This window comes from Nanorana parkeri, unplaced genomic scaffold (genome assembly GCF_000935625.1).
Source record: "Nanorana parkeri isolate BGI_ZX_2015 unplaced genomic scaffold, ASM93562v1 scaffold43, whole genome shotgun sequence".
Classification (NCBI taxonomy): Eukaryota; Metazoa; Chordata; class Amphibia; order Anura; family Dicroglossidae; genus Nanorana; species Nanorana parkeri.
The window spans coordinates 2,325,318-2,339,431 of NW_017306311.1; the positions used below are offsets into that span (position 1 = coordinate 2,325,318).

The window sequence follows — 14,114 nt, forward strand, 5'->3', positions numbered from 1 at the left end:
TCTGCTCCCTTTTCCCCCCCGCTCCCTTTGCACGTCTGCTCCCGCTCCCTTTGCACGTCTGGTCCCGTTCCCTTTGCACGTCTGGTCCCGTTCCCTTTGCACGTCTGCTCCCGCTCCACACACTTCTAGATGGATCTGGTTATTAGGAGTGGATTAGAACTGATGGAAACTCAATATTGGAATACAGATTTTTTTTTTTTTAGTTTTTACCCTTTTAAGCAAACAAAATATCTTCCATTTAGGGTTTCGATCTCATTTAATATTTGGGTACACTCTGGTGCTCTATCATATTGTTTATTAATACTGATATGAAGAGTTTATCTCTGGGGTCCCTGCTGCTGTCCCTCCTATTCAAAAACGAATCTAGAAGGGCGAGACGTCATTCATAATGGCAGCACATGGAAGGAGCTGGGAAATTACTGCTGGAGTCCCTGAGATAAGTTAGTCTGGGGTGGGCACACTTCGACCCTCCAGCTGTGGTGCAACTACAAATCCCATTAGGCATTGCACTCAGACACAGGCATGACTCCCAGAGGCAGATGCATGATGGGATTAATACATTTACTACACCTGTAGGGCCAAAGTTTGGCCACCCCTGTGTTAGATGCTCTTATAGAACGAACGAAAAAGATACCTTATCACACTCCTTACCGGAAAACAAAACAAAATTGGATGGGGGCTTGCAGTGACAACGGATGGCTCTTAAAGGACCCTTTCCATTTGTTATTGATGTGAATGTTTGTGGCATGCTGCAACTATTGCAATGTTGGCATTAAGAGGAGTTTGTCATCTTGTCCTTTTGTTCTCTATAGATTGTGTCTGCTGTGCAGTATTGTCATCAGAAGTGTATTGTGCACCGAGATTTAAAGGTAAGTTATTTTTATGTCCTTTACAGATCATTCTCTTGTATTGTAGAGCCGTGTGACCTTTTTCAGAGCTCTTTTTTTAACGTCATTGGGGTATCTCCAGTCAATCTCTGTTGTAGATCTGCAGCGCCCCCTGCAGGAGATTTACTAAATAGCGTCTGTGAAACGTAGTCAATGAAGAATGTCGGATCTCTCTTTGTTGTCTGGCTGTCATGGGGTGATCCAGTGGCTGCAATGCGTTGAATCTTTGTATGAATCCGGTAGCTCTGCAACCTTGTATTGGGTTACTGAGACAGCCAGACACACTGGTGAATCCTTCATGACATGCAGGAAGAAATGGAGCGAGAAAGTTCATAGAAACCAATAGAATTGCTGATCATCATCACCATCGTAGAGGAAAGAATACCAGGGAATGCGAACTGAAGCCAAAACCTTTTTTTTTTTTTTTAGTTTTGTATAGCGTAAGGGAGGTTTATAACCCTTCTCAGCTTTGTTTTGGTCATCTGTGTCCCATTGGGGAGTTTTCCCTTCACTTCCTGTCCAGTAAGCCCAACAGGAAGTGAGAGGAAATCCCTCCAAAGTGAGGGAAACCTCTGGTGGTCAGCAGGGTCACCGGAACTAGTGTCCCTATTGTCAGAATTCCCATCTCTCCCTGCTCTAATGACAACCCAAAATGTACTTTCAGTGATTACAGTCCCCAGGATGAGTTCAGAGGTTGAATCTCCCTAACGGCACAGCAACGGGACAGCAATCAATCCCTCCACACTCTATTCATAACTAAATTTGGCTTCATTTGCACTTTAATACACACACACACACAAATATATCTCAATCAAATCTGAGAACAATCAATAAAAAAAATCTGATGCATGTGTGATCAGTTTGAGACATTTCTATACATAAAGCAGAGCTCCGGGCAAAATTTTTATGAACCCTTAAGGTGCCCATACACCTTACGACCATCGCAAGACTTTTGTCTTGCGATGGTCGTAAGCTTATTAAAAGCTCATACAATCTGCCCATCTTGGACAGGCAGATTGCACATGCGATCATCGAAAGCCCGCCATGCTGAGGGGCGGACTTCCGATGACCGCAATGCTGAACGGGCAGTGTGCGCGTGCGCACACAGGCCCGTTCCGCAGTTGTCAAACGAGCAAGCTAGAAACCCGCCGATAATCGTACGATTCTCAGGGGGTTTTCTAGCATGCTGGTTCGACAAAAGACGTGCGACCGTACAGTAAAAACGGTTGCACGCCTTCCACACACCTTGCGATTCTCGTACGATTGCGGGATTTCCCACGATTATCGTACGATAATCGCAAGGTGTATGGGCACCTTTACAGTGGGGCTACTCCTGTGCTGCAAGGGTTAACTGCTCCTTTTCATCGTTCATAAAAAAGTTATACTCCCCTGATTCTCAAAGCCGGCTTGTTCTCAGACCGGTCCTTCCAACCTCGCGCCCCCTCTGCTGAAGCGGTCTAAGGATCCTCGAGTCATCACATTCTATACACTGTGTACTGTAAATGAAGACGCAGAGGGACATAACATCGGTGGAATGTAGGAGGAGAGAGGCTGGAGGGGAGCGCTGTGACAGCCAGCCGGTTTCGTACAACTTTATTTTAGTTCCTAGATGAAAATGAGCACCTAACCCTTGCAGTACGAGTAGCCCCACAGCAAGGGTTAATAAGCAACAATTTCCCAGAGTTGTTCTTTAAAGTTGTGTGTGTATATGGGTGTGTATATAATATAAAATGTGTTGCTCATTTCTAAATGAGAACTTTAATCACTTTAAAATGTAACACTTCCTAATTCTCGTGTTCCAACAGGCAGAGAACCTCCTGCTTGACGCCGATATGAACATTAAAATAGCAGATTTTGGATTCAGCAACGAGTTCACCATCGGTAATAAGCTGGACACGTTTTGTGGCAGTCCGCCGTACGCTGCTCCGGAACTCTTTCAGGGAAAGAAGTACGACGGTCCCGAGGTGGATGTGTGGAGCCTCGGGGTCATTTTATACACTTTAGTCAGCGGCTCCTTACCCTTCGATGGACAGAATTTAAAGGTATCGGAGTAAAGCACCCTCAGATTCTGAATATTGTCAGAGATCCCCCCCTTAGTCTTTGTGTTCCTAACCCTCATTCACCGGTAATGAGAACCTAATGCCTTCAGCAGAAATCTGCTGCATTGGTGACCCTGTTCTCTTGATTACTAAACCAACTTTTGCCAAAGGAACATGTTGGAAATGTTTAGGGCAAATGAAGCAAGCACCGTTCGGGTATTCTGACAGCGGCTGGCGGCAGGATTCAGCCTGGGTGGAGGAATCTGTTCAACCTGTGGGCTAAATGAAGAAAATACAACAGAGAAAATATATCTGCGTATACCCTACATAGGGGGATATACAGGTGGCAGTAAAATAATAAATGAAGAGAAGCGTCAGTCAAAGTACCGCAGCGCTGAATACTGAAAAATGGCCTGGACAGGAAGGGGGTCTAAACACCTGGTCTTGAAGTGGTTAAAGTCCAAATGAAGCCTCGCACCTTTTTATCTCCTTAAGCCTGTGACACACTGCACATGAAGCCGTGCAGAGCGAAGCAAAGCTGTCAGGCACGGAGCTTTGCGTGCAGTGTGTGAGCTGAGTGCAGGCAGATGGAATGACAGCACCTTTAGCCAATCGGCTCACGTGTAACAACCGCCTGGACTTCACATCCTGACGCGCGGGTTTATACGTGCGAGCCAATTGGCTGAAGATGACATTTTTCATCTCGGCACGATCAGCTATACGAGCTCTCGCAAGCGGACGTGCTGGAGAGGAAATTACATGATGCACTGCACGCAAAGGCAGCGCGCCACCGCTCTGCTCTGCTTCGTAGTGTGTCACAGCCATTATAGTTCTGTACCCCTCCATGTTATGATTTGCAGCAGATTTAAAAAAAAAATTTCCTACCAATTCCCAAAAACAACTTTTTTTTCCAGTCAAAATACTGCTTGCACTCACACTGCAGGGCTCTACGCTAGCATAGCTGAGTAATAGCCACACCCCTCATCACAAGTGTCCTCCCACAGACCTGTACTGTATGTAAGACAGAGGGAGTGTGTCTGTCCAGGTCTGTTACACAGGGGTGTGAAATTCCTATCGCCCGACGCCCGAGACATGCAGTTTTGGGCGCCGGGCGGGTAGTTTTTTAATACATTTAGCCCGGCTCCGGACAAGCAGAGCTAAATGCAAATTGCGGAGTCGCCACTCGTTTTCATACAAGTGATCTAATGAGATCACTTGTATGAAGCTAGAATCGGCGATCCTGTAGCGACGTACACTGTACGAAGGGGTTAAAACCAACTCCGCTGCCCCTGCCATCTGCATACAAATAAACGCACGCATAGGAAATTGTGTGTGTTGAGTCCTGCCGCCATTTCACTTTCACACACGCACAATGTGCATTAAAGGGTAAGTTCACTTTCCCAGGTAATACGGGAAAAGGGAATTACCCGATCAAATCTGGCCTGGTCTCTCCCACCCCCTTACCCTTACCCTCCGCCAGCACAGGTGTCCTTACCCCTTACTGTCCAGCGCAGTCCTGCCCTATGCATTTTTAATTTTGCTCGCAAATTGCAAGCACTCATTGGTCTGCGTGGTCAGGTGACCATGCTGACCAATGAGAAGCGCTTTTAGCACAGTCAAATACAGTTCTGATTAGGGATGCACAGATACGGAGTATTTGGGCGAGTACTTGTACTCGCCCAAATGCTCACATACCATCCCCAATACTGGAACTTCCGGTCAGAGGAAAATTTCCTCCGACCGGCAGTGCTGTAGGGGAACATGGAGCCAGCTTCCCGTGCAGGAAGCGGGGCAGTGACTAATGATCCGCCTCCCAGTTTCCTGATTGGCCGGGAAGCCAGCTCCTTGCTGATTGGCTGCCAATCAGCATTGAGCTGTCCTCTCAGCCAATCAGGTCATTACTCTCCGCCAGGTTTCCTGATTGGCTAGCAAGCTGGCTCGATGCTGATTGGCCGGGAAACCGGCTTCCCAGCCATTCAAAATCAAGCCGGCCAAACAACATGGAGTCGGCTTCCCTGGCAGTCTGGAAGCTGGGTAGTATCTCATTACCCGCTGCCCGGCTTCCTGATTGCCCGGGAAGCCTGCTCCATGCCAACGGAAGCACCGATACTGAAAGCAATAGTGAGTACTGAAAGCAAATTGGGACAAGTACATTGTCATGAAGGACAAGTAGATTTGACCCCCGCTTTAGCCCATGGACAAGTAGTTTTTAAAAAAATGTCCACACCCCTGATTACAGCGAGCACTGGGGTCTATCTCTGGTACCTGTTAGGACATCACTGTCATATTTAGACTTCCTGCTCAGCTGCTGTAACAAGACAGTGCTGGTTAGACTAGGAAAATGGAGTTTTTTCAGTTTATGTGACTGCATATCTATTTAAGTGACTTCAGTTAGTTTATAAACAGAGTTTTTAGTCTCTCTGGTTTTTTTCCGTTTTTTTCCGATTAAGCTTAATCTAGATTCTTCATCTGGTACGCTTCCTCCCCCGTGATCCAGAGCTGGAACATTTCCATTTGGCACACAGCTTCGGAGCACATTTTTTTCTAAAGATACATACTCCATTCACTTCAATGTCAAGCCTGTCTGTCAGCCCATAGAGGGGTTTCTGTACACAGTACATATGTTTGGGTATCAGTGCTGAGATTTCGGGGGCTGCCAGGCCGCAGTGTGCAGATCATGGAAGTGCGGGGTTATAGGTAAATAAGACATCTTAGGAATGTGCTGTAGAGAGCGGGTGTAGAAAAGGATAAATGAAATTAAAATATTATTTTCCTATTGCATAATACTGAACTCTGGAAGCTGTACCAAAAAGGCAAGCTGAGGGCAAATGACTTGTCAACTGTATTGCCTGTGCTCTCCCTGTAGCTGATCTTTTCCCCAATTACTAACTTACCATGCCTTGCTCTGCACTGTGTCTCTGTATAGAGGGATTTGCTTCCTCATTTCAGAGATTCCAGCAAGAAGAACAGTGAGCAGCACAGTAGTGAGATTACGAAATCTAGTGAGACTTAGCAGTCAGAGGCAGCAGTACCTGAGATGATCTCACAATGCAGATGTACAGCTATGGGGCTACAGCAGGGATGGGCAACTCTGGCCTGCCAGCTGTTGTGCAACTACAAGTCCCATGAGGCATTGCAAAACAGTTACAGGCATGACTCCCAGAGGCAGGTTCATGTTGGGCTTTGTAGTTAAGTAGAGCTCCCTCACAAGACAAAAGGTACATTTTTCAGAGGATTCCTTAGGCACGATTACCATTTCCAAATGTTCCCTGTAATATAGCGGATCTTCACTCTTCGAGTTCAGGGCACTTTAACCCCTTCGTGACGGGAGACGTACAGTGTACGTCTTGTCACTTTGTGCCTATATGACTGGCCACGTACACTGTACGTGACGAGTTATATCAGGCTTTGTAATGCCGGTATTTGCTGATTCTCAGCATTTAACAGTCATTCATTAATGTCTCAGTATTGAGGCATTAATTAATGAAATAATTAAGCTTTTTGTAAAAGCTTCTTCCTTTCATTAATGAAAGAATGAAGCCGTTACATGCAAATAGAGGACCGCAATTTGCGATCCCGTATTTGACAGCTCAAAATAGCAGAGAGGCAGCAGTGACTCACCTCACCTCTCTGCTATTTGTTTTGACAGCTCGAGAGCCCGATGTTTAGATACATTTCACTGAAAAGATACAATGTATATCTTTTGAGTGAAATGTATCATTTCTGATCGTCTAGGCACGATCAAAGAGCTTTTAGTGAGATCTGAATCTGACTAAAGTCAGGATCAGTCTCTAAGGTTATTATTAGCTGTTCCTAAGTTTGGATCAGCCTAATAGCCAAAAATAAAATAAAAAAGTTAATTTATCAAGCTGTCATAGTGATTGCTTGATATAAACTAACAATTTTTTTTTTTTTTTACAAAGTGTAAAAAAATTAAAATAAAGTGTAAAACAAAATTAGGAAAATATAAATTATATATAAATATATTTTTTATACTATAATTAATATAAAAAAATTCTAAAAAAAAATAATAATAATCAAAACTTGTGAAAAAAGTGTTTTCTTCTAGTTTTTTTCCTCATTTTTTTTATTTTATTCAAACTAAGTGAGGGGTTAGGTACACATATGTGATATAATTATATAGCCCTATCTGTCCTCTAAAAAACAATATATAATATGTGTGGGTACATTTAGTAAGAAAGTATATTACTGCTGTGGAAGAATCACACAGCAAAAATGTAAAAAATGTGTCAGTCATTTATGAACAGAACCTGAAAACTAGCTCAGTCATGAAGGGGTTAAAGTCACATTAAATTATGTTTAAAGTGACCCGTTATCTTCGTATGCGGGATCTATCCCTGAATGTTCCAGGTAGAAATGCATAAGGGGTGGGTCTGAGCACCTCTGTCGGAGTGTTCATAACCTTCGGTATATGGAGACCTTTATGATTTAGGTTGATTAAATAACTTTTTCTGTTGTCTGAACACAAAAAAAGTTCCCAGCACACTTACCATCCAGCCTGCAAATTCCACTGAATAACAATTTGCGTTAAAAACAGAGGCGAGGGCGAGACGGACCTGCCGGCTGCATACAAGTGATCGCCGAGATGACTTGCACTAAACGAGCGGCGGTTTCCCCGCTCTACATTTAGCACTGCTTGCCTGAAGCAGGGCTAAATGTAGAAAAAAACTACCTACCCAGCGCACGGAACTGTCAGGCAATACAAATTCGACACTGCTGCCTAGGCCCGCGTGCCACCAGGGTTCGCCATCGCTGCTCTAGTCCATTTTCCTGGTTCAGCATGGAGGAATGGCTGCTACAACTGATTTTGCCAGGCTGGGCCTCTACATGGCACATATCAGTAATTCAAGCTCTTCAAACGTTAAGAAGTACAAAAGGCATGGCGTGTTTTCCCTTAATGCATTCTCTCTCCAAATCTTTATACTTGTGCCTAGATAGGAGCATAGAAACTAGTGATGTCATAGGATGAACATGACTGCCAGAGAAGTAGCATTTCTAAAAGGAGATCTCGCCAATGGCATCCTGCATACGTCACCCTGTGTAACCGTTTGATGCTGATATCCTGGTAACCGTGTATGTTCTCTTCTACAGGAATTACGGGAGCGAGTATTACGGGGGAAGTACCGGATTCCCTTCTATATGTCCACAGACTGTGAAAACCTGCTGAAGAAACTGCTTGTACTGAACCCCATCAAACGAGGCAGCTTAGAAGTAAGTGACCTGCTTTTATTGGCTGCATATTTTAGGGCCTTGGCTTCAGATAACACTGGTTTAAAAGAAACACAAAAAAAAGTGTTTGCCGCAATACTCCTTCAAGCTGGAGCAGTCCCCATGCAGTACTTCTTTTCCACCACTAGACATTCTCGGCGTTCTAGGTCGAATAACATCCTGCATCAGTCATTCCACTTCCTTTCAGCCCAGACTGTCATGGATCTGTCCCCAGCCTGTGACTGGACGGTGAAGGAGAAGCAGCACAGTGATGAGCTCACGCCATTGTCACTTTACTCTTTCCTTCTATCAGCATGCTTCTTTTCATCACGTGAACTGATTGGTTCCTTGTGCTGCTTCTCCCTTTCACAATCTAAGCTTTGCTGTATAGGACCTGCAAGAGGCTGATACCAAGCCAATTTCAGGTACTTGCACTGCTTGCATGTAAAAATCTACATTTGATGATGAATACAACTACTTGGCTCATGTTCCAGTTCAGAGAGTCTCCAGGTTAGTGAAGGAAGGCTGAGGATGCTGACCCCGACTTCCTGAAGCAAACCAGCTATATCTTCAGTATGAACTCTATTGTATAATATAAAGCTTGCCTTTTGCCTGCAGCACCACCTACAGGAGACTTGTGGTAGCATAGCTTAACAATTCATAGGTAATGGAAGTAGAAATTAATGTTCAATTTATGAGCAAAAGTTAATGGACAACAAACCATCACCCCTACATCCATGTGGGCACCCCTCCAAATGATTAAGGAGGTGCTTCCAGTGCAGGGTACTGCCAGTGCTACAATATACAAAGACGTTTTAGACAATTGTTCACTTCTGACCTTGTGACAGCAGTGGGGAAGGCCTTCTGATGCAGCATGACTGCGCCCCTGTGCACAAAGCCAGCTTTATAAAAACATGTTTTGAGGAGTTTGGGGTGAAGGAACTCGAGTGGCCTGCACAGATCCCTGACCACAACCCAACTGAACACCTTTGGGACAAATTGAAATGTCAACTGTGATCCAGGTCTTGTCATCCAGCATCAGGATCAAAATGGGCAGAAGGTTCCCACAGACACTTTACAAACTTTTGTGGAAGGCCTTCCTAGGAGAGGGGAGGCTGTAATAGCTGCAAAGGGTCTGTGTGTGAGTGGCCAATCCATAATAATGCTCATGATTTTGGAATAGGGTGTGATGCTCAGTAATCCACACATTTGGAGTTGAGAAGGGTTAAAACCTCCGCTAGTTAATTTTTTGCTGTTTGTGTACCAATGGAGAAATTTACCTCCGCTTCCTGTCCCAGGGACAAAAGTGACAGAGACAGGAAGTTAGAGGAAATCTCCCAAAGTAAGCTCCGCCTCTTGTGTCATGTGATTGTCTTAATAACTACTAAACTAGAATGTGTCATTGGAGGCATCATACACTTTGCTTTGTATATTTTTCAACTGCACACACAACCATACAAGAGAAAGGAGAGACGGTGCCGTGTTTCCTGAACTATAAAGAGTCTTCGGACTTCTCTCAGCATCCTTCGCCCCTATTTTCCTTTGGTTCTCTCTGATTGTTTGAGTACACCAGGAGAGAAGTATGAAGGCTGCTGTTTATGGCATTGTTCTGAAGATGCAGTTGCCTGGTTGTCCCTGAATTCAGTACTTTTTGAGTTACAGACCTGGGATAAGCATGCAGCACTCAAGTGTTCTAAAAGTGCCATCATTCCTTATCTCTGCACTCATTATGGGCCAGCAATTCAGTATACATTGAATCCAAAGCATTCGCATTATGATAGGTTGGCAGCTAGCATTTTCGTCTGGTCTATGTATAGAATCTCAGTACAGTAAACTAACTCCCCGTTATCCGGCATCCACAGGGATTGGTAGATTCCAGATAAATGTCATTTCTGGTTGCTTGAGAGTTGCAATTAAAAATAGGACTAACTAATGCCATACCCCACACTATACCATATCAGGACATAAACTCAGTATTGACGTTATAAGAATATTGAAATGCAGTAATCAAGAGCAAATTAAGACAAATAGGCGCACAATCGTTTCCAGGATAATACATGCCGCAGATCTGCAGAACAATGAGTACACGGGATTTCTTTTTTTTCTGGTTAGTTCTGGATAACAGAGTTTACTGCATTTCTTTTATGACATGTGTCAATTAACTTTATTTGTGTCAACCCCGAGTGTTATTCAGGCTTTCCATTCTGACATGGAATCCTGAAATGGAGAAAAGGTGGGGGTATATGCCAGGATTCAGAATGGCAGACAGCATTTAGGATGGCAGAGTGTTAGATGGTAGGTGAACGTCAGTTTGACAATCCCCCCCTCTTTGTGTACCCAGAAGTGCTCTGCTCTGAGCACTTAGGGGTTCACAGCTGTCATCTGACTACCATCTGTAAACAAAGCCGCACCATGTTTTCCCTGACTACGTGCCGTTGCTTGTTTCACAGTTCTCTTTATAGCCGAATCCACTGTCTACAAGCATAAGGTTGTGTTCCTTTAATACAGACATATTGTGTGAGACTTATGAGTTTCATGAGGTTAATCTAATCCTTAATGTCGTTCTTTCCAGCAAATCATGAAGGATCGATGGATGAATGTTGGCTATGATGATGATGACCTGAAGCCATATACTGAGCCTGAGCCAGATAACAATGACACAAAGAGGATAGGTAGGTGAAATGTGAGCAGCATAAACAAACTAAGAATATATGAATATGGTGTAGAATCTAAGAATATACTGTCAGCATTTTTTAACTTGTATGCTTGCCCCAAAATAATGCAGCAAATTGCCCTTAAAATAGAACTATGGGGTAAGTGTTTTTCCACATAGTTCTCTTAAGGGTCACGGGAGGACATATGCTAGCGACATATGCAGCTCGCTATATACTGAAAGCGCCGCAGCCGAGACGGATCCCGACAATACTGTCGAGATCCACCCAGCTGTGTCAGTGACAGCTGGCTCTGCCTATCTAGAGGCAGAGCCAGCTATGCCTGCCACCTCCCGTCTGTTCCTCCACTTAGCGCTGGAGGATCGGAGCGGGGAGGGGGGGAATCCCTGCGGGGAGCAGTGACTGACAGTCACGGCTCTCTGCAGGGAGATGATCGAGAAGTGAGCAAGCGACGGTATGTGTTCACTCACTCCCCGATCTATTGAGTCGATCTGTGACAGTTTCATTATCGCACGTCGGCTCGAACTATGAGGATCAGTGATTTTCACTCGCCTCGTAGTTCTCCTTTTAAAGCTGAAGTCTGGGAATCCAGAAAAATAATAAACTTTCAGTGGGGCCCCTTGCAATGCAAGGATTAATTGCTTGTTTTGTTTAGAGGATTAGAATGGGCACAATACTTATTCCTTGCTATCCTAGTGACCAATGCTCCTCTCTGCTTATTCATTAAAAAAGAACACTACAGCCAGCATCACATAACACCTTGACTTGTTTATCACCGCTATTGCTTACTCATAAGGTGCAAAACACGTCAAGGTGTTGATGATGATGACTGTATGCAATGCTTTCGCAATGAACCGATATTGCCAGACACCAATTCAGACTCCTTGGATTTCATATTCGTTAGGAAAAATGGGACAGGGCAGGATCTGGGGATCAGTGGAGGCTGTTGATGGTAAGATTCATGGCTGGATCTCCCTACAAGCAGTGGAGGATCACTTGGGAATCTCCTGCTTTGGCCTACTTGGGCAAACCACAGCTTCTTTTCAAAGCGTGACTGCAGTAATGAGAGTGTTGCCAGCGCTTGCTATAATGTGCAAGTACCCTGCTGAATTTGGCTTTTGTCATCTAGGAACCGATGACCCCACGTCATGAAAGATTTTCTTTAATGCGGGTAGGTGTTTTTAAACGTCCCAGACCGCCCCGCTCGTGCCCGCTGCTAGGCGGCGCGCACGAACGGGAAATCGGCTTTGAATGTAAACAGCCAGCGATGGCTGTTTACATACAAGCGTTCGGGCGTCTGTAGAGACGCCCGATCGCTTCTAATATGCGTGCGGGTGTGCGCCCCCCTCCGTCGTAGCCTCTGCTAGCTATCCTGAGCTCTGCTGTTCCCGGTGGGAGCCCGGGACCAGCACAGCAGCTCTGCGGCCGGAGATCAATCGGAGATCGGTACACGATCTACGTTTAATCTCCTCCTCCTCGTCGGAATGCAGGCAGTGATGTGTATTACATCACTTCCACATTCCTCTGTCACTCTCCAGTACAGAAACTGGGGGTCCCTAGGTGACATTAGAGGTCTTAAAGACCCCTGATGTCTCCATAAAGAGGACCTGTCACTGAACATTGGCTATCACAAAGGGGGCTTGTTTGCTCCCTATGTGATAGCAATAAAGTTAAGTGAAAAAAAAGGTTTAAAAAAATTAAAGTTACAAAAAAAAAGAAAACATCACATATCAAAGCAATAAAAAAATTAAAGTCCCCCGCCCCCACATGCACACGCAAACATGCGTCTAGTCCGTCTACGTGCGAAAATGACGATTACATCCATTGCGCCGCACATGTTACATATCGCCGCGAACGTCGCAGTGAGAGCAATAATTCACTGATAACACTAAACTGATGAGCGGTAAAAGCTTTTAAAGCGTTGGCTATGGTCAATTTTGAGTATGGTAGTTTTTTGCGATTTAGTGGGTGCGCGCATTTTTAAAGCTTGACATGTTTGGTGTCTATTTACCCGACGTGACCCGATCTTTTATATTTTACCAAAAAACTGGGTAAAAATAATTGTTTTATAACATGACGTAGGGAGAAGAGGGGAAAGTTTGTGCGAGGATAAATTCCTGTGTATTGTATCATTCTCTTAGATATTATGGTCACTATGGGATTTTCAAAAGAAGAAATGACAGATTCTGTAATTGGCCAGAAGTACGATGAAGTCATGGCCACTTACTTGCTTCTTGGTAGGAAGCCGCCAGAGGTAAGTGCTCATTGGTGTTATTCCGAATTTTCTTGCAGAATTTGTGTAGCTGTGGCAGCCTCTCCGGCATGTACATGACATGCACTGAAGAAATGAACGAGGAATAACCAGTGATTTGGGGGGAATTTGCAAACATTGGTGCATACAGAATAAATACACTGTAGGGCTGCAACAACTAATCGATTATAATCGATTTTTGAAAAAGTTGTCAACTTTTTCAATAATCGATTAATCGGCCTCCGATCAGTTGGCCCTGTTCACGGCTCCACACACGCTGCGCGCCACACCTCCTCCCCAACTCACGCTCACCGCTGCCAGACCCACCCAGCCCGCATCCACGCTCTACACGCCGCACCTCCTTCCCGCCTCACACTCACCGCCCACATCCACGATCGGGGAGATGTAGTAAGGAGGAGCAGGTGTGGGGGGATGACAGCGGCAGATAGACAGGCCCGATCTCAGAAACAAGTTGCTGGAAGACTGCTCAGGTAAGCCTGCACTTTCCCACACATGGTGCTCTATAATGTATTGCTGGGATTTGTATTCCTCTATAGCTGATGGTACATTGTGCTGTATATTATACATGGGTATACAAATCCCAGCAATACATTATACACTGTATGTATAATGTACTATTGCTGGGATTTGTTGTACTCCTCTATAGTTGGTGGTATTCTGCACTGTATAGAGGACTACAAGTCCCAGCAATAATACATTATACAGCGCAATGCGGAATTCCACCAGCTATAGAGGAGCACAACAAATTCCAGCAATAGTACATTATACAGTGGTGCAATGCCGAATACCACTAGCTATAGAGGAACACATGTTACATATCGCCGCGAACGTCGCAGTGAGAGCAATAATTCACTGATAACACTAAACTGATGAGCGGTAAAAGCTTTTAAAGCGTTGGCTATGGTCAATTTTGAGTATGGTAGTTTTTTGCGATTTAGTGGGTGCGCGCATTTTTAAAGCTTGACATGTTTGGTGTCTATTTACCCGACGTGACCCGATCTTTTATATTTTACCA

At 44.6% G+C, this 14,114-nt stretch overlaps 1 protein-coding gene across 1 annotated transcript in view; it reads left to right on the plus strand.

Moving 5' to 3' along the window:
- The window catches only part of MARK1 (microtubule affinity regulating kinase 1), a 115,496-nt gene that overhangs the window by 83,252 nt on the left and 18,130 nt on the right, over positions 1-14,114 (plus strand). The window contains exons 7-11 of the mRNA XM_018572028.1: positions 813-869; positions 2,693-2,929; positions 8,039-8,158; positions 10,728-10,827; positions 12,969-13,081. Coding sequence (XP_018427530.1) covers positions 813-869; positions 2,693-2,929; positions 8,039-8,158; positions 10,728-10,827; positions 12,969-13,081 — 627 coding nt within the window. The remainder of the gene's footprint in view (positions 1-812; positions 870-2,692; positions 2,930-8,038; positions 8,159-10,727; positions 10,828-12,968; positions 13,082-14,114) is intronic.